General features: G+C 36.2%; 2 protein-coding genes across 3 annotated transcripts in view; both read left to right on the top strand.

Moving 5' to 3' along the window:
• The first annotated feature begins 3598 nt into the window (after window positions 1-3598).
• On the top strand, window positions 3599-17679 carry LOC139116099 (uncharacterized). The gene is made up of 11 exons (XM_070678642.1): window positions 3599-3710; window positions 5468-5713; window positions 6559-6721; window positions 7014-7135; window positions 7395-7655; window positions 11527-11598; window positions 12123-12392; window positions 12963-13073; window positions 13923-13985; window positions 15063-15187; window positions 15705-17679. The coding sequence occupies exons 1-11, from the start codon at window positions 3620-3622 to the stop codon at window positions 15834-15836; spliced, it is 1656 nt and encodes a 551-aa protein (XP_070534743.1). The 5' UTR covers window positions 3599-3619; the 3' UTR covers window positions 15837-17679.
• Window positions 17680-22561: 4882 nt separating this feature from the next.
• The window catches only part of LOC139116298 (von Willebrand factor D and EGF domain-containing protein-like), an 89580-nt gene continuing 87088 nt past the window's right edge, over window positions 22562-25053 (top strand). The window contains exon 1 of one of the 2 annotated variants that reach the window (XM_070678925.1): window positions 22562-22679. The gene's annotated coding sequence lies outside the window, so the exon portion shown is untranslated. Of the gene's footprint in view, window positions 22680-24652; window positions 24768-25053 lie in introns of those variants that run through there. The other variant, XM_070678931.1, reaches the window with a different exon arrangement.

The following is a 25053-nucleotide window of genomic DNA, read 5'->3' as shown; positions in this document are numbered from 1 at the left end:
TGTATATTATTATATTATATATATATATATAAATATATATATATATATATATATATATATATATATATCACGATATCACGATATATTATCACGATACGTTCCACGTCTAGCAATACCTATGCCCTGCGGAAACGCATCGAGCACTATACATTGCTGAATTGACACCAAGCCACTGATCATATATATATATATATATATATATATATATATATATATATATATATATATATATATATACATATATATGTAATTATAATAAAGTGCGTACAGCTGAATCAAATTCGAACATCGGCTAGCCTTAGGTTCTATCAACAAGAAAAAATGCATACAACGTAATCTCATATTTTATCAAGCCAAAGCATCTTTCATTATCTCGTCCATACCATATAAGTGTGGTTAACTTCATTTGTCTCAAACCAATGTATTCCTTATCGAAGTATTCTATTTGAAAATGTGTAGTCTTGATTTAAAATGTATAGTCTTTTTACTTCATAAACATTTTGTCAACTGTTTTGTTATTATCAAATCGACAATTTATTTGAAGGCGATGTTTGTAAAATGCTATTGAAAGTAATCTAGATAGTTTGATGCTGAATAAGGGCAAAAGAAATCTATCATTTGCTTGCATTTTAAAAACTACAATAGAAATCTATCATTTGCCTGCATTTTAAGAACTTTGGTTTTTCATATATTTACTGAGAAACTGCCTAATAGAGGTACTCTTAACAGGCTTAAGTAATAATTTCATTTCATGCTATGTACCAAAAGTAAATCGTTATTGTTCCGATACAGTTTCTATTTATTTGTTAAGCCTATTTATACATATTTCTCATTATAGTGTTTATTGATTTTTTTTTGGTGTAGACCAAAGATTGGTATTGCGATGTCAGATAACCTATTTTTATCTGAATTCTGTCAGAATAGTTTATTGTTTTAGTGCTGAATATTAATGTTACAGTAGTAGTTTGATTCTTGATCTTTTAGTACTATATTATTTTTAAATTCACATCATCTTCGTTGTCATACAATGAAAAATAAATTTAATTGACAATTGAAAATAAAGAAACATTTTATTACGAGTCTTTTTAAAGCGACTAACGTTACCACTCATGTACTTTTCCTGCTTACGTAATGAGAAACATCACAAGTTTCTGGTCTTCAAAATCGTCTTTCCATCATACCACATAAGATGATATTTTTCACACTGGATAGCCATAATACGAGTATCAGAACTTGCCACCTGTCACAGCTGACTACTATACGGGTTATTCTCATCTATTATTTACACACCTAATACCTCTTTAGATATGATTCTGCACAACTACATTAATATGGGGTGCGTTCTAAGAGGACATTATTTTTACGTGTACAAAATGCAGTTAGATGCATACAACTCGTCGTGTTATATTTTCCTGATTTGAGAGTATGAAATTAAATCATCAATGCTGTAAATAACTACAATATCAGAGATCAACTATGAACTTCCAAGTTGCTGCACTCGCCAAATTATGATGGACGCTTTGAGAAAGCCAAAGGAAGACGCACATATATTATCGCCTGACATAAAATAGCATGATTTTGCATCGGAAAAAATCAGCGAAAAACTTACACTACATTGAAAGAGTTTCATAGCTTCAAAATATTTCCACCTACATTTGGAATTCCCTATTTTTATGTATCTCAGCAATGAAAGGTATGCAGGCCAGGCTCCATTTGGATAATTATCAATATGAGACCGTTTGTTTTGTTGAAATTTGGAGAGCTTGGATGACCTTTGAGCAACTTTCATGCATCTGAGTAACAACTTTGAGAAGTACCAGTCTACTTCATACTGATATCATGGTTAATTTTTCTGCCAAAACTTTTTTGATGACCTTTGACATACCATGCTGTATCTTGGCAACAGCAACAATTAAATGTATAGTATTAATGGACACAAGGTACCTACTCTAGTTAATCACTTTCAGGACACGTACACCTCAATATGTGCATATCTAACCTAGACTGCCAAATAGGTCCTGACAACTTGTCTTGTTTCACATGGGGCAGTAAGGACCAAACATTAGTTAACAAACTGGACGAAAATTGCTCTCCTTGCAAATCACCATTACGATTTGGCTCCGGTAATGCTGCTAAGAGCTTTAATGATAGAATCCTTATCAAATGACAAATTTGATCCATGCAGTATCTTGCAAAGCCAATGCATCCCAACTTAATATTTCCAAAGGGATTGCGAATTGTAAAAATAAACCAAACTCTTACTGTATTCAAGTGCAGGTAACTTATTTTAGTTTGACACGTTTTTTGTTTCAAAAATGCGGTTTACGTAAATCATCCCGTGTTCGCTACTTGTAGCATAACTTGAGGAGTAAGGCTTTCTTAAAACGGCAGATATTGATCGGAATTTGCTCTGTGGTGCAAGCATTCGTCAGAGTGCCACCGTTGTTTTGAATTTGGTATGACAGATTACAGATATAACACAGCTGCTATTGTTTTAATATAATAATGGCTGCTATTATATCCAAAACAATAGCAACTGTGTTACATTACCTTTCCATCGACACAAGTTTGTAGGTAGTCAATTTCTTCCTATGAGTATGCTATTAAAGTAATGATTTGGTCAATAGCGGTGACGCATACACAGGGTCTTTTAAGAATATCGTGGAGAATATATCTCCCCTTTAAAAGGCATCATGAAAACAGTTGCATAGACATGGCAGGATAATGGATTTGACACGTATTACTTTAATGACGAAGACCGATCTGCATTATCAAACGTGCTTAATTATCACTAATACTCAAATAAAAAAATAGGTGAAGTGCACATCATGTGGCGCTCTAAAACGCTAACAACCCTCAAACAAAGAAATAAGCATAACAAAGGTACAAGGATATTACAACCTGTTATCCAAATGACATGCTTTCACATTGAAAAGTTTAGGCGCACAATTTTAATCAACTCTAAGATATGAGCTTAAAATATTCTTTTCTTGTATTCTATCATTTTGGGTGCATTTATCATTTACCATAAAGCATTGACGCCTAATCGCCTTGCCAATTTTACCGAAAAGCTCTATATCACCATACCAAGACATTTCGCTCGCACGATCATAGTTCGCTTTCATGAAACGCCGAATTTTAACTGACAAAAATCATACATTTATAGGCCTATCGAGAAAAGACAATTATTTATTTATTTACTTTATTTATTTATTCATCTATTTCTGTGCTTGTTTACAACTCCAACACTAATGAAAGCTGGGTTTTGTTTGGTTATTTTATTTATTTATTTTATTTATTTATTTATTTATTTATTTATCTATTTATGTACTTATTTGATTGTTTGTTTACAACTTCAACACTAATGAAAGCTGGGTTTTGTTTGGTTATTTTCTTTTTATTTAATATCGTTTCTTGTTCAACGTAGACTGGATAAAAGTAAGGCTAGTGCATTAAACAGTGGTGGTGTTGTAGGAAGATACTTCCTAAAGTACGCTAAATCTGGCTGAAAATCACCGAGATAATTTTGAAATGGCAACATGCCAGGTTGATGTAACAGCCCTTTGTTATCATGCGTAAGTGATTTCTCACTGACTGTAACAGGTGGTGACATTTCGCCATGATGGCGAAGTCAGCGGTATTAGCCTGCGTCGTGGCAATTCTTGTGCTTCACAGTGTGACTGCTGCTATACGTACACAAAGTGATACAGGTAAGGAACAACATTTTATGTAGTGGAGTTAAAGTTGTAACTTACAATCGGAAAGAAGTGGTTCTCATAATGTGTTTCATTCGCAAACGCTGGCAGCGTTAGAAACGCCGGTGTATAAGTTGATGAGCAGATGTTTCATAATCTATTAACACAAACCGATAACAAATCTCGGTAACAGCTGACTTTCCGACCGGAATAGGCGACAAGGAGCAAACAAAATACTGGCAATTTCCTTTCGATATGTAGAAGCTGCGAACTAGATTTTTTATTATTTTTTTTAGGGGGGGGGGTTAGAGACAGAGACATAGACAGAGATAATGCTATACAGGGTGAAAATTCACAGCGATGTGCTAGTAGTTTTTTTACAGGTAACGATGTGTTCAATCTAGAACATTCTAATCTTGTGAGTTGATTCATTAATTTAGACAAAACATTATAGTACATTTAAAGAGCACGAGACGTCCTCGCACGGAAAACAAATGTTTGTTGACAAAATTTGAACAATTCGTACAAAAGTTTTATTGAAATGTCAACCTCGACCAATTTTTAGATAGAGAGACAGACAGAGAGATAGATAGATAGATAAATAGATAAATAGATACTTATATGGGTAAATACGCATATATACATTTATTCATTTATTTTTACTCGCATTCATTCATACATACATACATACATACATACATACATACATACATACATACATACATACATACATACATACCTTACGCACGTAGATGCATGCAAATATATTTACATGTACATATATTTAAATGTAAATATATGTACATGTTTATTGGACAAAATTCATCCTTTCGCTCGGACTGCAGGAAAAATTTTGTCTGGGCAAGTTCATAACGTATATTCAGTGATTGTTTGTCCGTACAATTGTTTGTTAGAACAACATTATTGTTGCATTTAGTCAGTTTTCATGTCAGTTCATTGACTTTCATCTCTGAAATGAGGTTGCTACTTGTACGACATCCATTCTTTACATTTTTGATCTTCTATATTGCCGAGGTTTTGACCAGAAATTTCTGGTGTTCAACAATGCAGGTGGGATTATGCAGTGTATGTTTTGTGAAACTCAAGGTACAAGTCATATTTTATCAGTTGACGTTGTGAAAAGGGGTTAACTGTGGGAGTAACATTCAGGAGATAACACTAAATCATACAGACGAAATAAAGCTCTATGCAAATAAAACTATCTATTAAAATATAATCCTGTGTTGTTTGCAAGTCTATATTTTTAGATTTATTATACATAAGACGACGTCATATGATTAATAATCCTATTTTTCCCTGAACATGTGTGGCAACCCTCTTCCTAGTTGCTGCACATTTCTGGAACAGAAAGTTTGTGCGTTTTATCCTACCAAAATTTATTTATTTATTTAGTATTTATTTATTTATTATATATAATATATATATATATTTATCTATCTATATTTTGTTTGTTTATTTATTTATTTATGCATTATGTAAAACCCGATAGGTCTTGTCACCAGTACAAAAAAGCGCTTACAAGTTACCTAATGAAAAACTACGCCATACTCCGAATAATCGTATACATGTAAAGAATACAATAATACACCACAGATACAAAGGAAACAAAACAATAATACAACATTACAATCAAAATGAGATTAAAATGGGCAAGCAACCATAAGAATAAGTAAATGAAATTGTTTACATAGCCAACTTAGATAAATTCAGACTTAATGAAATTACTTATATGACAATCTCGACTTTACTAGATATCGAAGCAGATTCATTTCTACTTGTCGGAAGTTACTACAATCGGGACATTTTGAGAGTCAACCTTCAGTCGCCTTCATTTGAATATGCAAGCTTGCATTTGGAAAAGATCGACAGGCCAACAGGAGTGGATTTTGACAGCGTGGAGAGGACAGTATACTGGGCCGATCAAGACTATGACACCATCAACAGAGCCGATCTGAACGGCAGTGACCCTGAGGTTATTGTGTCTCACAATATTTCGTGTGAGTATCGTTAATCACTACAGATTAGTGCAGGTTTGAATGTATTGTATTTAAGCTTCGCTTTACTGAGGAAAGCTGTCATCGCTGATATCGCCCCCATTGGTCATTGGTTATCGCCATTAATATGTTAATTGCACCGCTTGATGGATTCGTTTTGTAGTCTCTGTTAAAATCGGTTCAAAGGTTGAAGATAATCTCTTGAGCATGTGCGGAAATTGAGACCAACACAAAAATTTGCATCCCGCGGTCTTGAAAACAACAGTTTTCTTTCAAAAAGGTATATGGGATAATATTTAATAGGTCTTCTTGCATACTTTTGCCATGCAAATAAATCTACCACTGCAAAAGACTTGCAATAGGTTATCGAGTCTGGACGAGAGAACAATATACATGGAAAGTATTTTGCCTCTGCTTTTGAACCACACACTTCGACCGTTGCACAAGAGCAGAATATATCGACATTTTCATTCAAAATATGCTACGTAACTTCGATTTAACCTACGTCAAATTTGCCTGAGTAGGCGTAGTAACCACACATGGCATGGCATGACGGTAAAATATTTGTTTGAAAATAGAAAGAAATGCATATGCACAAGTAACAATATAAAAATGCACAAGTAACAATATAAACATCGTTCAGATACCGTGGTTCCATGCATAAACTCAAAAAATGACTTAATTGATTAATATATTATATTTATGCTCTCAGCTATACATGTTATAGATGTGCAATTAACATTGCAGGTATAACGTCATCAAGTACGTCACCCTGCATGCTAACATTTCATCAGTACAACTCAAAATATTCCTTAACTAAAATTTCGCCGTTCCTTTCATTTTTAAAGACCTTTGGGGCTTGGCACTGGATGTGATGAACAGAAAAATCTATTGGGCGGACTTTGAATTACATCGGATTGAACGTGCAAACTTAGACGGTACTGCACGGGAATTTATCATAGCAGACGATATGAATTGTCCATACGATATCGTAGTTGACAGTGATGGCAGGTATGAACAACGACCTTTTGATCTTCTAAACACAGAACTACATGTGGCTATGTTTTTATTTCGATTATTCTGTATGGTGATGATGATGATGATGATGATGATGATAATGACGATGATGAAGGTAATGTTGTAAGATAAATTGTAAGTGTGAGAAAAGTATTATATTACAATATTCCTTCCAAAGGCCACTTATAAAAAGTAACAAAAAGACAAAATGGTTTCATAATGACTGTATAGTTACTACTTTTGCTTAAACAAATTTCAACTTATGGGTGTAAATTTTCTGTTACAGCTTCATATACTTCACGGACTGTAGTCCAGGAAAAATCGAGAAGGCGAATTTGGATGGTAGCAAAAGAGAACTTCTACTTTCTGGTCTTGAGTATCCATACAGACTGGCGCTGGATAGAAATGGTATGTGCCAACGTGAACAAACTATCTTCCACTTCTCGATTCACTGTAATAAAGCGATTCGAGACATAGTTATTCATTTTGACGCCAATATCATCATGTGCCCAACAACTTCAGTCAAAAATCATTGTAGTCTTTACAAAATCAACACATGTTTTGAACATAGCACATATCGTTGCTGCTGCGATATCAGAAGGAAATATTCACTTCGTTTATGTGAATTTTGAATACCAGGGCATTGTCCTGTTTCTTCACTTTACAGAATATAAACTCTACTGGAGTGATTATTATCAGATTGGAGTCTACGACCTAGAGAAGCGAACACACAAAGTGTTGATAAGTTCAGACAGGCCATACACCTATGGCTTAGCAGTTATCGGTGACCATATATACTGGTCCCACTACTATGACCCACAGCTTTACAGGGCCAATAAAGTAACTGGTGCAAAAATCGAAGAAATCGGTGATCCGAATTATCCAAATATATTTGATATCCATTATTATGAAGGAAACGGAAACAGTGGTAGGTATCGAGTAGCGTATGCAAATTTGTACTTCTTGTTTTGAACCGTTTACTTTTGCTCCAGTTATTGTAACTGTTCACAATTATAATGTTATGCACATTTAAGCATATGCAAACAAACACATATTGAAATTAACAATCTGATTTACAAAAGAAAAGGGACATAATATTAAGGGGGTGTTGACTGTGTGATACGAAACGTCAGTTGTTTGGTCCATTATGCCGAAACAATGATTCATATTGCGATATGTACAGCGTACTTATTCCTCATGATGCACAAATGATTTAGCACGTGTACGTATATGTATAACTTTCAGACTTAAAGTACATCTGTAAAACCATAATGTGGTTATTTGAGAAAGGATCTACAGGTTTGAGCGACTGTAGGCCGGTAACACATCGATGGCCAGGGATATCGGGAAAAACTCGATAACAATACTACGGTAAAGTTAAGTGTTCAAGGATAGAACACCAATTAAACGCCTTTTTGTAACACTTTTTGAACGCCTCTAGACGTTCAGAAATTTAACACTACGTGTTCAACCAACGTTCAATTTTTGAACATACGTGTGCAGATTTTGAACGCTACGTGTTCATCAGACATTATATTGAACACCATGGTGTTCCATATTTGAACACACGTTGCACGGGAAATGTGTTCAAAAAATTGAACGCTTTTACGCATTCAAAGGGCTGTAACACTTTTTGAACGCATGGACGCCGTTCAACGATAAGTGTGTTAAAGGCTAGAACACATGATGCGCGCTTGTTGAACACCTTTAATTTTGGGCGTTCACGGGGTGTTCAAGCCTTGAAATAAAATTACAGACCATTGATATCAAGTAAAATTATTTTATTCTAAAATAACACGAAACATTTCTAGAGTAAAATACAATAATTTACTGTAAAATGGGCAAATAAACATTGCAACTTTGTATGTAAAGTTTGTCAGAGGAAAAAACCAATAGTGTTAACACCTTCCTATCAAAACATAAGCAATAAAAATCACCATATTGTGGATGACGTTTTATGTTCATACTTGTTTAAAATGTACAAAAATCATCTGAAAAAGCTCAAAATTTGGCATACTTATTGTGTTGAAAAGACGTATATTTATGAAATGCATACTCCATTTTTGTAAGATGGTTTCTTAAAGACATTTCCTCTTGTATAGACAATTGTAAATTTTGAAGAAAAAAGAAGTTAGTCAAGGCTTCTCTGGTGCACATGGTATATAGTGGTCCACACTAAAGTAAACACAACATGTCAAGTTGTCAAAGTGTCACAGTAAGGCACAACATGCAGAAAGTGGGGAAAGTGGGTCCTTGGCAGGGTAAAACCTATTTCCTTGTCCAAAAAAGTCCTTCATAAACAAAAAGTTTGTTTGTTTGTAATATCTTTAAATAAACCCTGAAATAATGGGTGACATTTCGAGAATATACTTCTTAGAAATTTAAAACATATTCATAAAGACCTTTCAAATTCTGGTGTACCCTGCTATTAATTTTTATACATTTTTTTACCAAAAATGGTAAAAATCACCCTTAAAATGAAAAAATGTACATTTCATCATAACTTAAATATATCACATTCTGGTAATCCCTAATGTCTTAAAATGTCTGAAATGTCTTTAATGTCCTAAAAATACAAAGTTGCAAATTTCTGCATAATTTGAACAATCTGAAAAAGACTATCAGTAGAGATCTATGTCCTAAATATCAAAGCTGTTCGATTAGCAGTTTTGAAATAGATTTTGTAAAGATTTTTTGACCAAAAAATGACAAAAATTGCCATGAAATATAAAAATTTGAATATTTCATCACAACTAGCACAAATTTGACTAAGGTCATTTTTAGGGACATGTTTACCAAATATTGAAGACGGCAGTAAAAGAGAAGAAGATTTTTGCCAAAGAATAGCAAAATTAGCCTCAAAAATATAAATTTGCATATTTCATCATAATTTGAACATATCTGATTAGGGTAATCCCTTGGGACCTGTAATCCAAATATTAAAGGATTCGTACAGGCTGTTTTGAAGAAAAACCTTTGGATGTACAAATTTGAGGACAATGCTACACGTCCACCTATTTAGCTGACAGCAAAGCTAAAAACCAGTTGCTAAGTACAAGAGACGTGTTGAGCTACAATACAAAATAATCTACGGTTTGGTAGCAGGCTATGATCAAATAAAAAATACAAGGGCATAAGCTTTCAAAGACGTGAAGTCTCCTTCATCAGATGCAAGGGGGATGATGAAAAATTGAAGCAGAAAGTGACAGAAAATTCAGAGTGAAAATTTCAGAAAAATCAGTAATTCAGAGTGGACATTTTTACTCTGAATGGTCTGTCGCTTTCAGCTTTAATTTAAATAAGGGAGACTACACGTCTGTGAAAGCTTATTCTCCGACAACATTTAGTTGATCATAGCATGCTACCAAAGCTTGGATTAATTCAGAACAAAAATACAGAAATTTATCAAAATTCAGTTACTGACCCTTGGAAGTTTAAATCTACATTAGAGATGAACTGAGGTTCTCAAGCTTGTGTCCAGACAGCTACCCGTACAATCATATTCTTCGTTATCTGTGCCACCAGCTTCTATAACAACTCTTCGATTTTCAGTTTGATCCAACTTTTTACATCCTGAAAAAATGCAAAAATTGGTAATATGGCGAGAGGAAACTTTAAATGAAGGACAAGGGGCTGATTAGATTAAGGAAAAGGGGAGACTTTCATATACAGTGCCTCTCTTCAATACTGTTACAAAATATTTGCTGCTTCTTGTCATCAACTGATTAAAATAAAAAAGCCAAACTCTCATATGCTGAAACAATACATTGTATACTCTACGATGTTTAACTGATGTTTTACATGCGATTGTGTTTACTAAAAGACATGTGTTAGCTGTGATTACGCAGCAGTACTATGCAAGGCGTATCGATCGCGCTCAGGTCAAGGGTTATCGCTACAGTTGTGCTTTGATGACCCTGAGTGAGATCGATCGATAGGCTATGGCCAAAAGTACCACTGCGTAGTCACAGCTAGCTGTTGGTATAGCAGCCACGAAAGAAAAAAGGTTTCTTCACGTAGTTAAGCTATTTCAAGGTACAATACAATTAATTTCAAAGGACGATAATATAGATGCTTCAAAAATCTAATACCTTTTACTATTTTGGAGAGGAAACTTACTATTTCTGGTCTTGCTTCCGCACGATCACGACTTCAGGGTGCGCTTACAAGAAAAATGTCGCAACTTCCGTTTTGACGTTTTGATGCATCATGGGATAGGGAAAGACACCAAACTTGAACACCAAGTGTTTAGAAGTAGAACGCCTCTTGCACGCCGATGTTAAAATTAAAACGTTTATGGTGGTTTTCTGATTTTCTTTTCTAATTTTTAAACTTTCAATCCGTAATAAACGTGTAAAATTATTTTGTATACTCCTTTTTTAGAAAAAACATGCTTTCAGGAATTGTATGCTGGAAATATTTTTCACGTAGTGTGAAATTCGTTGCACCAAAATCCGTGTACGTTTACCTGACAGTGAAGCAATAGTAAATTTAATATAGCCATTGTAAAGTAAAAACACAAAAGACTGTTAATTGTTTCACAGTATTGTGAAATTTCTGTGATGCTGAGTTTTTGAACACTTGAAGGAGATGGTTGTTAACACATAGTGTTCAGGTTTAGAACATCATTGTTAATATTATGAACACTGGTGTTAACAATATGAACACTAGGCGTTCAAATTTGAACACCGACATGTACATTTTGAACGCGTAAAGACGCGTCTAGCGTCCGCTATTTTTACAGTGTAGTATTAATGTAAAGTTGGCGTTCTAACGGTTCAAAATTTGGTCTCTTCCAGAGCTATTAATGGATGGAGCAAAGAAGAAGCACTCCGTTGAAGTCGGCAAATTTTACAGAACTTATTTGAAAAGTATGTACAACGGCAAAGTCTTCATTTCAGTACGTGCAACGTGGAAATTTGCGATATAGTTATATAAGTTTCTAGGTTTCTATTCAAATCCAACGTTGTACACTCTAGTGTCAATAAAAAGTATACTTTGTGTATAGCGTTCTTCTTTAGTTATATAATTATTATCATGTGTACATTGGTTTCAAAAAAATTGTTACTTTCTTTACTTTGTGCAGAAGATGTCTATTTTATGTGCTCTTCCTGACCATATTTATTGTTTCCAGTGATTGCTGATAGCATAATCTTTTATTTTTATAAGCATGTTTGATGTTCTTCCCTCGCGCGATCACTTAGGTCTGCAAAATGTCTCCTAGACTATAGTATATTCTGCACAAAGTCGTTTATCATTTACTAGAGATAAGCACTGAACACTGGTACAATTGTTGATGTTGCATGTAAAATACTATCCATTACGTACAAGGTGAATGCAACTGCTGTAGATATAAATTGTCAAATAATACTCTGTGCTATACCCCATAATGTAGACGACCCTTGCAGTGAAGATACGTACACAGAGATTAATGCGACGTTCAGGAGTCCACAGTTCAGCTACCTTCTATGGCCGAATTCGACTGAACCGACCTGCGACGATGACCTTGAAGAGGGATGGTACCGGTTTGTTGGTGACGATGGTGGAGACATGCCTACATCTTGTGTAGATCTTGGGATGTGTGGGACTGATTATCCAATATGGCTTGCCGGTCAGAGTGAAGGATACGACAACATTACCATCGTTCAAGCCTGTATAAACAAAGGTATTCTCTATTCGCATGAATTAATGCATATGGATAATTATGGATCAGCCATTCAGCCAACCAGTACATTTTCCTGTGTGATGTTAATGCCGCAATGAGTCATTGACGAATAAAATAATACACATTGACAAGCTCTATCCTCAAAGTGCGTAGCTGGCAAGTTGAGGATTCGGAGATTGGGTTGCAAGGAATTATTGTTTGGTATACGTTTGCTTTTACTTCAAGCATTCCATTCGTAATCTTATTCATGTTTCATATCTTCGAAATCCAAGAGTTACTTCAGTGCTTGATCCGGCCATCTATCCCTGAAAGCTTCATTTCACTGCGAACATAACAGATAGAATGAAAGTGAGCAAACAGGGCTTTTAACCATTCGACGAATAGAATATCTAGCAATTCTTATAACGAAACGCCAAAAGTGTTCTTGCCATAAATGAAACGGTAATAACACAGATTATGACGCAATAAATAATTCAGTCATTTGGGCTACAGGAGGATGTAATTCATGCCCTGTCTCTGAATATAAGTGAAAATTCTTTCAAATCGTTGACGGCAGTGTTCCGTTTACAGGTGGCGAAGATTGCTGTGACGAAAGCGTAAATATATCTGTGAAAAACTGTGGCAATTTCACCGTCTATAAACTGAAACAAGTTGTGGACTGTCCCGTGGGATACTGTGCAGGTAACGGATGTTTCTACCATGCAGTTTGAAATAATTAGAATTATACTAAGTTAGAATATGCCGGCTCATCTTTCTTTGCGTATCTAGAATTGTAATTTAACATGCAATTAATACGGTAAATGGAGTAAAATTCTGTCAGAATTGAGAATAATAACTGGGTACCTTTATCATGTAGCACGTTGTTTCCTGTTTTCAGATGTAGAACATCTTGTGTCAATATTTTACAGTCGGTACAACATTTCTATTGTTCAAAAATCCACGTTCATTGAGCTAATGGAATAAACGTAATTGATTACAAAGCCATCTTCCCAACTTGACACCCAATACTGCTTAAATGTCAGTTTTCCTTGGCTTAGGGGCAAGTATCGCCGACTTACATTCGAAATCCTTTTTTTAAGTATCTTACTGATCAGCCGACAGCGTCGTTTGCAAACCCAATATGGCAACTGAAAGTTGTCTACTTTTTACCGACATTACATTTCGACATCGTTTGAATTGGAACACTGCCCTCACTACACGTAGAATAACATGCAAGGGAGCGATTATTGTGCGCATGCTCTTTTTTTTAATCGATTACCTCACCTATACCAGAAACCGAATCTTTGCGGCAATATTAACATTGATTTCAGTTGATTCGAGAAGTTTGTGTAACCTAAGTCGCGTTTATAATCTAGCTTTAAGGGTACTTAATAATCAAATTATGTTGTCATGTTTTGCATACTAGTTAAACATGAAACATAAATGAAGAAACTGACAAATTTAAAGTGTGTATTGACGGCCATGGTGTTTGTTTGAAGAGCATGTCGTAAATTATACCTCTTTTGACGTAATATTTAATTTTCCTTACAGGTCAAAGTGAGCCTTGTCCCCAGGGCCAGAGTTCTCTAACTGGTTTTCAACCTGGATGTTCACGTAAGTGTTAGGCAAGTTCAACCATGAACTCCATACGTAGCTAATTATATTAAATGATGGTTAATTAACTGTCTTGTTAAAGTCGAGAGTTATACAAGAAGAGATTTGATCTGTTTTGGCGCAGCAAATTACAAAATGTGAATGGCAATATTTGCATATGAACCGTGTTTATTCATAATCAATGGATAATGTTTGTCTCAAAGGGTTTGTATGAATTATCCTTCTTCATATTTTAATTTTCATTCAATTATATCACAAGCTCCTCTCGTCGTAGAAGATTTCCTGGCATGTACACTGTGCAGATATCTTGTACAATGTGAAGAGACAGCAGGTTCTGACAAAATACTGCGGATTAGCTCGAACAAAATACTTACTTTGTTTTTTGTATTCTTGTTAATTAAATTCTGTAACTTTGCACTTTTGTTTACGTGTCCATCTAGCATTTTCAATGTATTTCGATATTGGAATAAAATATGGCCGCCACCACTGAGTTTACACTACCGGAATAAAATTATTTTTTGGTGTTTACATCACTGAAACTGTAATAATTTAGTTACTTTACGATGTTTAAAAGTGGTCCCTCACATACGACAGGTCGGAAAAATAGTTAAAAATTGTGAGGGTCCGACTAATAGTCCCCGAGGCGCATACTACCGTAAACACCCTAGAGAAACTAAAACTGAAAATGGCCGAAATCCTATTTTAACTCTACTGTGGTAAAAAGAAGTTCAATTTAAAAGGAAAATGAGATGAAAAATTGTGCTCACTCAAATAGCTTTAAAGTTAACCCCCGACAAGCGATAGAACGGAGCATTATTTTTAAAAGTTGACTGTCCGAATATCTCTCCCGAATGCGCATTCTACCTTAATTCGTAAGTTGACCAGTTGATCTCAAGTTTAAACCGTAATGTGAACCTAACGAATATTTTCCTAGAAAGAAAATTGTATAAATATCATTCGTTATATACATTGATATCAAGAATGACGCAATTGAAACAGATGGTCATCATTTTCTTTTATTTTAAGGCATTCTATAATTGTGTATGCGGTTGTTCATCCTGATTTATTTCATTTTAGCTAATGCAAAGAGTTTCACCAGATACATCATCATCAGCGTTTCGTTGTGTGTTCCGTTCGTCCTGATCGCCGCCTTGGTGTTCTATGCCGTAACGAAGTGGATGAATAAACCGGAGAAGGCCCCGGTAAGTATGTTTCAGTCATTCTCACATAATGCAGATGTACAGCGCCAACACATATTTCTGTCACATAGCTTGAACCTTGCCATATAACGGAGACTCGGAATTCCGCGCATATTTCGAATTTTCATATGAGTCGAAAAGTCAACGTTGTTCTTCAAATTTGCCGGTCATAAAATATCATCCAATGTTGCTTGCACTGATGAAACATCTGCTTTGTCTAATACCTATGTACTCTAATTGATCTATTGCATTATGGACATTGGGTAATTTTTAAATTAATTGAACTGCCAATGTCTTGAAATTCGTCATCGCGGTTCCCGCGCTTTCGTTCATTTTGTCCGTAAGCATATTGCCATAAATTTATCCACTGAAATAATTTGAAAAGACACGTTTTTTGACCTGTCAGCTACATTTAAAATATCTGGAATCAAGCCTCATAGAGAATGTTTTGTTGAAGACAACAGGTTATTTAAATTGTTCTCACATCACGATTAATTTTCTCATTTTCTTTACAAAATAGCCTCTTTCGGAAGATGTAGAAGGAACCGGAGGGGATGATGGCGGAGGTGTCGATGACGAAACTGCTAACATTGGAGGGGGAGATGCTTCGACCGCTCCTGCCGAGGATGCCGCCACACCGTTGGTTAGCTAAAAACCTAATCATAGAATGAGAAGCATCAATAAAGGGGACATTTCACCACCTTTCGTATAATGTTTCAGTCTTAGATCTTTTTGTACTTGCAAGGGGTGTTCATTAGCATTTTATTTTTGTTTATTATGTGGCAAGTATGACATATTGGTCTCGTTTACAGCAAAAGTAGGGTATAAGCATATAAAACGTATAAAAAGTAATGGACCCGGTAGCTATACATTTAACTTGAGTATGGTAATGAAATTACACAAATATAAGGTAATATCTGTATCACAATCTATGTATACTTGTTTAATAGCCCTACGAAATTGTATGAAATAACAGGGGACAAAAAATAATAAAGACAAAAGAAATCCATTTGAAAACCAACAAGTCTGTGGTTTCAAGCTATAGGTAGGCATCAAATGCTAAAGCAGCTGTAGCGCCAGACATACTAAAAGAGTCTTTGTGATATTTTTACAAACTGCCGAACAACGTAAAATATAAAAACAGTCATATTCCATAGTTCCTCCCAATATCTAATCCTACAAGTTTATGTATGTGTCTTTCTAACTTCTACCTAAACACAAATTCTTAAAATGAATAGAAAATCCCGCCGATTCCAATTTTATGTGTCGGAGCTAGCTATGCAAGTAGAACTACTTTGCTGAGAAATTGTCATAAAAATGCAATTTTAAAATTGCAACAAAGATAATACGAAAACCATTAGCACTTAATTGCAACATTATGCCAATGTAATCCTGCATCCTTTTTAGTATCGTAAAACCATTTATTGCAATAAACTGGCCGCTCGATGTTTTTAAACATTTGAAGTTTATGAAATGAACCGAGTGCCATGGTAATGTCAAATTGAGATAATTAGGTAGAACACTTCCTAAAGCGCTGGAAAGAGCATTATCAACACCTACAGCCATATTGTGATAGCGTCCTGAGTAACCTTGAGTTGTATGCTGAGTTTGGTATTTCCAAACACCTTGGCATGTAACGTCTGTAGAAAAGAAGAATATTGCAGGGTTTCAAAGGAAATGATATGGAAGATCAAATTAGGGTGATGGTTATATTCCTCATTCGCCTGTATATGCTACTTGATGACCTCAAAGGAAACCTTAAAAGAGACCGTGAATTATCTTTGATGCTTGAGTTTTACTGCAGCTCTTCCTGTAAGTACCAGCCTGACACCTTTCCATGCTTTTATCAATAACAGTGCCTGCTTTAATTCGACTGTGTAACATCAATCATCGAACAAAATCATATTCTGCTTTGCAAGCCAAGAAGCTTAAAATTTGCATAGAACATCTGGAAGTTTTCACTGAAATACCCATTTTAGATTTATGTTAAATAAGTATCATAACGACTATAATTAATGCTTCGCGTGTACATTTAAATAATGATAAACTTTTACGTCAAAATATAGGGAGCGAAACCCCTCTACTTAATTTCGAGCATTACCATGCATGTTATCACTTGGAAATCTTACCATGAAAGATTTTAATAGAAAGGATAGAATTCTGAAAGGGTAATTAGCATTCTTTCGCGCTATTTGAATGGGAAACCACAACTTTATACATAGTTAGGTGTCTAATTCAAAGGGCCTTAATCTTGTACATGTAAACTAGATTTGTTGTTGTTGTTGTTGACCAAATCGAAAGCAATTTTAGCATAAAATCTTTTATTTAATTGTTTCATATTTGGTATTAGTTTACATGTCACTGTCATATAGTAATTCTTGTATAGCACAAGTAATAACACTTCAACATTTTAGTGTCATCTAAGTTGTCAACGTTACTATGCATACTTGTCTATTGGTCAATAATATGGAATAAAGCTTCTTCCTTAAAGTACAGACTTCTTACATAAGTGTCCTTGTACAGTATAGCAACTTTTCTACACCGGACCATAAGTAGACTGATAAATTTTGCTTGCTTTGTATGTCACATTATTTAAAACCCTGAAATCATACTCAATTATTCTGTGTACGGTAGAGTCATGGAGTAACTACATCGTACGCTGTAACTTAGAAACTTAAAAAAAAACAGAGGCGTATTAGAAGAATATAGTATCGATATGATCTTCCTGGCAGAATTATCTTCGTGCTTTGAAACAACAGTATCTATAAATTTGAGCAAACTGATGAAAATGTAGGGAAATGAACGGTCAAATTCAAAACCCATCATCAATTACAACATATTGAATAAAGAAAGCTAAACAGTGATATCAAGCGTGCACTTCTAATGAAGGAGAATGCCGTATTGATTACGAGACTAAATGGTTTTGCAAATGAAGGTAAATACCATTGCCTGTCGATGACAGCTGACTACAGAGAGTCCATGAATAACCTACTTAAATGGCGGTTCGTTGATAAAAAACGAAGTTATTGACCTTTTTATTGATCATTTTGCAAACAAGAGTTGTGAATTTGGTGTCTTTTCAAGGATTTGTGTGGATGTGTCGATGTAAAAGTCGGTACAATAAAATACCATCTCATGTAAAGGTTATCGTATGTCGTATCTGATCACTGGTGCCATGATTGGCGATACTTTTGTATGTCTTTTCTACAAATGAGGCCTTCATTACAACTATTTGACTTTATTGACGACTCCCCTTCATCTCATGAGGTTTTAACAATTTATTCAACATGTAAGTCAGCTTTCTTTTTGCTAGAGACGTCACGAACTTTGCAATCGGGTTGTCGATTTTACATTTGCTTATTATATTCTTTCGAATGAAGACCCATCAGTCTCACTTTAGATTAACAAGTAACGGACTGGACTTCGCCTCGCGGCTGGTATCCGTTTTTGGGTAGATTTCTCTGAATCAACATGCTACCCAAAACTACAATCTCGACCTACACATCCTTGAAAAGTTCTCCTATAGACCCAACAACATGGCCTGCTCATGGTGAATGAAAGAAGTAAGTGGCCAAGTGCCACTCGAAGAAACGCATTTGAAAATGTACAGCTAACTTTGATTGAAGTTTAGGGTAGTTCTCGCCTCGAAAATGAAAGACAAACTTTAACTCAAAATTTCCTTAAGGAACTTTCTACCATGCTTTTTCAAAATCAAGAATAAAAATCGGGGTCAAGACATATAAATTACTGAATAATTAAGCAATAAAGCACACCCAGCGACGGTATACAAGGAGATTTTGACCAGATTACGACATACCGTAGCATCAAAATAATAAACTCATAACGTGTAATTGATCGTTTCTTTTAAGGAGTACGCTAATTGAAAATCGTAATATAGAAAACATCGGACGGAAACCGTGCACCACACTCTACGTATGTATGTGCTGAACAGAACTTTACCCTGACCTCATGCACTGACACCTTTGACCTATTGCGTGAATTGACCAATCACAGCCAGGGGAACTTTAGGGACTTTCCCTTTACTCAATTGTCTGACCTTTGCGGCAATGCTATTGGGAGCTAGCTGCTGCTGGGGAGCGCAACGAAGTATCTTGGTGATTATCTATATACGAAATACGAACATTTATTGCTATCGTATTGTTTGGCAAAAGAGGATATGGCAAATACGCTAAATTTCAAAACTTGTAGATCTCCATTAATTTATACTGTACAGTTTCGACTGCCAGTATCGACGCAGCATGGCCCATGAGTCGATATCACAAAGTATGAGTTGTCTCAATGTCTGCAGCGCTCGCGTGAGTAAAAAAAAATTGGCACAAAATTTGCATAACATTGCATTAATAAGCATAAATTAACTACGACGTTCGATTTCGCGGTGACATCCGTTTATACAGCCCCCAACATCTTTGACAAGGGGTTTTAGAATCGGAGGAATACGGTATATGCACGAGCGATAGCGAGTGCATATGTGAAGTGAACTGGTCAAAATCGAGTGGTATACCGTCGCTGGGTGTGATTTATTGCTATTATATCATAACAGTATATTGAAATTCTGGCATGGAACGCCAAAAACGGATTTTTGCTCAAGCTGAGAGCTCGCGGGTATGCCAACCGTGGTATATCGCCAATATACCACGGTTCTTTTCGCGTCTCGACCAATCAGATCGCTGTATTTGCGCCATGCAGGTATGACATAATTACTGATATATGAATTCCAAATTGCCGATATTCCTATGGCATGCTTATTAGCAACAATAAACTTCCCGAATTTCACAAAACGTCGCTGGTAAAAACTTTATTTACTTCGTAAGCTTTAGAATGATCACCGCAAGTGTTAGGCCGAAAGAATATCATGCAGATATCATGAGAGTCCGAATATCTGTCCCTGAGGCGCATCTTGCTCTTAAGGGATTTTCATACTTATCTGAACTTACGTGTAACTAAAGGACTATCCAATCAATGTTGTGTGTGAAATGAAATAACAGTTATCTTGACAGAAAGATTACCTATTATCATGTTTTGCCTTATGTGTTCCGTTTCCAATTAGCATGTAAAGTCGAAAAAGTACACTTATCTAGATTTTTTTGAGGTTTTAAAACTCATTCGAAGATTGATTTTCTGTACTCACTCCTGATATAATAAATGCTCCATAGTCGTGTACAACAGTATTTGCAACGTTATCACTGTCAAATAAAGAGAACTTTCAATCGAATCTGCGTCGCCAAAAGTGATCCCAGGCAATAATATAAGCTGGGCAAATTATAACGAATGTTCGTGATAAAGGTATGATAATTTTTGTCATTGTATACATTTCAGAAGACAACCATAAGTATAGACGTCATAGTACAACACACATAAATCACTCTGGCCGGCATATGTGTGTAGTGCACACATTTTAGGTCATTTTGAAACAGAACTTTGCTAGACGTATACGCATGCGCACGATGTCACCTGATCTCAAGCAGGTCTTCAGACTTGATGTGAATACAATGTCCAATTGATATGCCTTTGAACTCCAAAGTAGTAGTTATGTTTGGGTGACAATTTTCTGTAGTGCCTGCAATTATGTCCTGAAAGGAAGGTAGGTTATGGGCCCGATTACGGGCCTACATGGACTTTCAGAGTGCAAGCGAATTTTGAAACTGCAAAGCGAGTACAAAGTAAAAATCAATGAACTCAGGCAGGAATAGGATAAACTATAATGCCCAAGCCCTCCGCTTATGGATCTTGGTTGTTTATCAGGTTTAATGTTGCAGGTATTGTAAAGGAAAATTCGAAAGGATGAATAAAGACAAACTTTAGTGTTATGGCCAGTCGATTAGTATTCATTGAGTGTTACAATCTAAGGCCACGAGATAGTGTATGCGCTCGTTGACACCGTTCACACACATTACTTGTAAGTTACTCATAAGTCGAAATGAGTCAAGATAATTGTCTAGCATACCCAAACCGTATTTTTAACCTGTGAGAACGTTATGAATACGCTATGTATACGTCCAAAATTGAAAAATACATCGTAGTTCAGCTAAAGCCAGCGTTTTAGAGAATTCTGATACGTCTGCATACGCTGGCTAAATCGTCAAGGTGTGACAGAGCCCTAGGCATGGTACATTTAGTTTATGGGTCATAAAATGCTGTGAATAAGTTTGAAACATCCATTACACAGATAGTAGGTTTGCCTCGCGGGCTTGACCACCAGCACCACATTCCAGAAGTATCTAGCATCACGACTTGGGTAAATGCTTCCTATTATCTAATCAACACTCATGAAAGAAAAAAAGGAGAATCCTATTTACAAGCCTCTGAAGTTCAACGTAGGAATTACCTTTCCGTCGGACTTTTCTGCACCTAACAATTATGTCCTTAAAGGTACGGGCCTACGTTGACTTTCAGAATGCAAGTGAATTTTCACACTGCAAAGTGAGCACAATACTCCATGAACTTTGACATAGTTAAGAAAAACTGTAGGGCCAAAGCCCTCGACTTATGACTTGCTGATTTGTCAACTTTAAAGTTGCGGCCTTGCGGGTATAGCTGATTTGGCACACAGGTGCACAGGATGTCCAATATGATATACGCAGTAAAATGGAAGTTTACAACAGTTTTGCCCCCACCCCCAACCCCAACCCCCCCGATCGCGAATCTCATGTAGTATGACGTTAACGATAGAGTCAAAGATCTCCGTTGGTAAATAGGATGTACCTCTTGTGTTTACTGCCTAGGTTTGACTCGATGCTTCTTCACTCACGGAGTCAGCCTGAGGCAGTCGTTCGGGTACCGGACTCACTATCGGAGGATGGTGAGTTCGAGACCCGGTAGGTCTAGAGTAACGGACTCACTGTCAGAGGATGGTTAGTTCGAGACTCCAGCACGGTGTTGTGCCCCTGGGCAAGGTACTTTACTCCTCATTGCTCCATTGGGTTGTGGGTTATGGGTACCTCATCCTGTAATTGGGTTCGCCTGATGGATCAGCAATTAATAATATTAAAAAAATAACACAGACACACTACTCAAGTACGATGCAATACCGACTAAACAGCGTTTAATAAACTATGACTCTTTTTGACTTTGGTTTGTCTTTGCAAAAATATATTTAACAGCTACGGATTAACTGTTCAATAAGTGTTACCCAAAGGGTATGATTCTGTGTCAAGTGGGGAAATGTAAATCCTTAATCCAACATATAATTGTGCTCATTATGTTTAAGAAGTCAAGTAGGTCTTGGGACGTGATTTGAATACTGTGTCACAGGTGCATGACATGGTATGTATACTCTTTGGGTCATAAACTGTTGTCAATAAGTTTGAAACATTCAATTGTCTACAAACAAAGTCGATATGCTTCACGAGACTTACCACCAGCCCTACACTTGAGAAGCATCTAACGTCACGACTTGGGCAAAGACTGTCCATTTCCTGATCAACTCTTATGAAATTACAAGGCGAGTTCCATTTACAAGCCTCTGAAGTTCAAGGTAGGAATTACGTTTTCATCGCACTTTTTCTGAGCGCCAACAATACTATGCTGAACAGAATGTAGCTTACGGGCCTGACTACGTGCCAACGTGACTTATAGGATGCAAGCGAACTTTCAACTGCAAAGCGGACACAGTACCCAATCAATGCAGGCAAATTTGAGGAAAACTGTAAGGCCAAAACCTTCTGCTTATGGATCTTGCTTATTGGTCAAGTTTGAGGTTGACAATATTTTTAATTTTTAAGGTAAATTCAAAGTGGCATGGAAATGAAAACAAACTTTAGTGTTGATGGGGGGTGGGTGGATGGGGGTGGAAGCTCTCATTTGAATGCATTCTTCTGTCTCTTTCATTCGTCCGATTACCTCGTTTTGGCTAGTTCGTCACACGGGAGCAAGGGATGTAAAATGTGAAATATCCGAAATGGAAGTTTAACAGATTTTAGCCCTACCGATCGCGGATCACATACACACAGTGTGAACCGTTTACAGTCGAGTCAGAGGTCTTCGTCGGTATCTGTCCACCACTATTATTTAACCACTTAGTTTGACTATTTGCTGCGTAACTTGACAAAATACTGACACACCACTCGAATACGATGCAATATCTATAAAACTTCATGAAATAACCAGTTAACCTTTGTTTGTTTCTGCAACTGTATTTCCTAGAGTATTGCATCTTTCTCTGTAGGCTTATTTAGATGTGCCTTCTTAAATTATTGCCATGCCCTTACTGTTCATTGAGTGTTATAACCTAAGGCACGATACTGTATCAAGTGGGCAAAGTTTAGCATCGTTGAAATACCTGAAAATTCCTATTTCGAGCGTATACGTATGTTTAGATTGCCAACTGTTCTCAAGCAGGTCTTCGGACGTGATTTGAATGCTGTATCAAGAATGGTATATGTACTCTATGGGTCAAACTGTTGTGAATAAGTTTGAAACATGCGATTGTCTGGATGGTAGATTTGCCTTAAGCGCTTAACCATCTGCCCTACATTCCAGAAGGCACCAACGTCACGATTTTGGTAAAGACTCTCTATTTTCCTATAAAAAGCTATTTCCGTAGACAAAACTCTGCATTCACGGTAGGAATTACCCTTTCGTCTTCCTTTTTCTAAGCGCTAGCAATTTTGTCCTCAAAGAAAGGTGGTTATGAGCAGACTATGGGCCTACATGGATTTTTAGGATGCAAGTGAACTTTTGAACTCTAAAGATAGCACTACAGTTTATAGACTGTAATGCCAAGGTCCTCCACTATGGATCGATCTTGTTCATCTTGTTCATTGGTCAATTTAGAGCTTGCATGTATTGTTGAGGTAAATTCAAAGTGGAGCATGAAAACTAACAAACGTTTAAGGTGGAAAATCTCTCTTTGTCCCATTCTATTTTCTGATCCCCGCGGGATATCCAATGCGACATCCGCAGAAAAGTGGAAAGTATAACATGGTTTTATTGACCCGTACCGCTAATCTCATACGTTACGACGTTTACAATTGCATCAAAAGTCTATGTTACTAGCTTAATACCTATCGTGTTTAATACCGAAGTTCGAAATCAGCTTACCAACATTCAGTTACAACATCGGTATACTAAACCCGGAAGTGGTAACCAATGGATCTGAGGAAGCCGTATGAAATTACGTGCACACTGACCTGTACAAGCACCTGTGGTTCAGCATAACACATTACTACGATGCAATAAGTTTACAGTTGTAGATATGAAGGCATATAGGATTTACTCGCCATATTAGCTGAGAGGTACACGGACGTTGAATTGTTCTTTTCAAAGTATTGACGGTGCAAAAACGTAAAAAAATTGTTTCATCTACAAAGCCTCTATTTCGTAGGTACAAAAGCTTGATAGATGCCATCGTAAAAGAGTTTGATTGTCTACACGGACCGTACATTTGCCTAGCGGGCCTGAACACCTGACTCACATTCCAGAATGTGCTAAAGTCACGATTTTCTTTATGACTGTCCATTTCGTGATCAACTCTCATACCATTAACACGAGTACCATTGCAAAGTAGGATTTACTGTTTCGTCGCACTTGTTCTGACCGCTAGCGATTTTGTTCCTAAAGGAAGGTAAGTGACGGGCCAGAATATGAACCTACATGGACTTCCAAGATACAAGTGAACTTTTAAATATCTCATTGAATTCATAACTGATTATCTCTAAAGCCAAGGTTTTCCGCATATGGATGAAGCTCACCGATCAGTAGATCCGAGTATTGCTGAAGCGTACGTGGACTACACAGTTAAGCGACGATTAGTGGCAAAGTTTTCATTTTAATGTAACATCTTGTCCAATATACCAATGTCCTTACCGCTGGTCTGGATTTGTCGGCTTGTTGAAGTCTAAACCGTACTT

Source organism: Ptychodera flava, chromosome 2, assembly GCF_041260155.1.
Source record: "Ptychodera flava strain L36383 chromosome 2, AS_Pfla_20210202, whole genome shotgun sequence".
Taxonomy (NCBI): Eukaryota; Metazoa; Hemichordata; class Enteropneusta; family Ptychoderidae; genus Ptychodera; species Ptychodera flava.
This window is presented reverse-complemented; position numbering and strand designations above follow the sequence as displayed.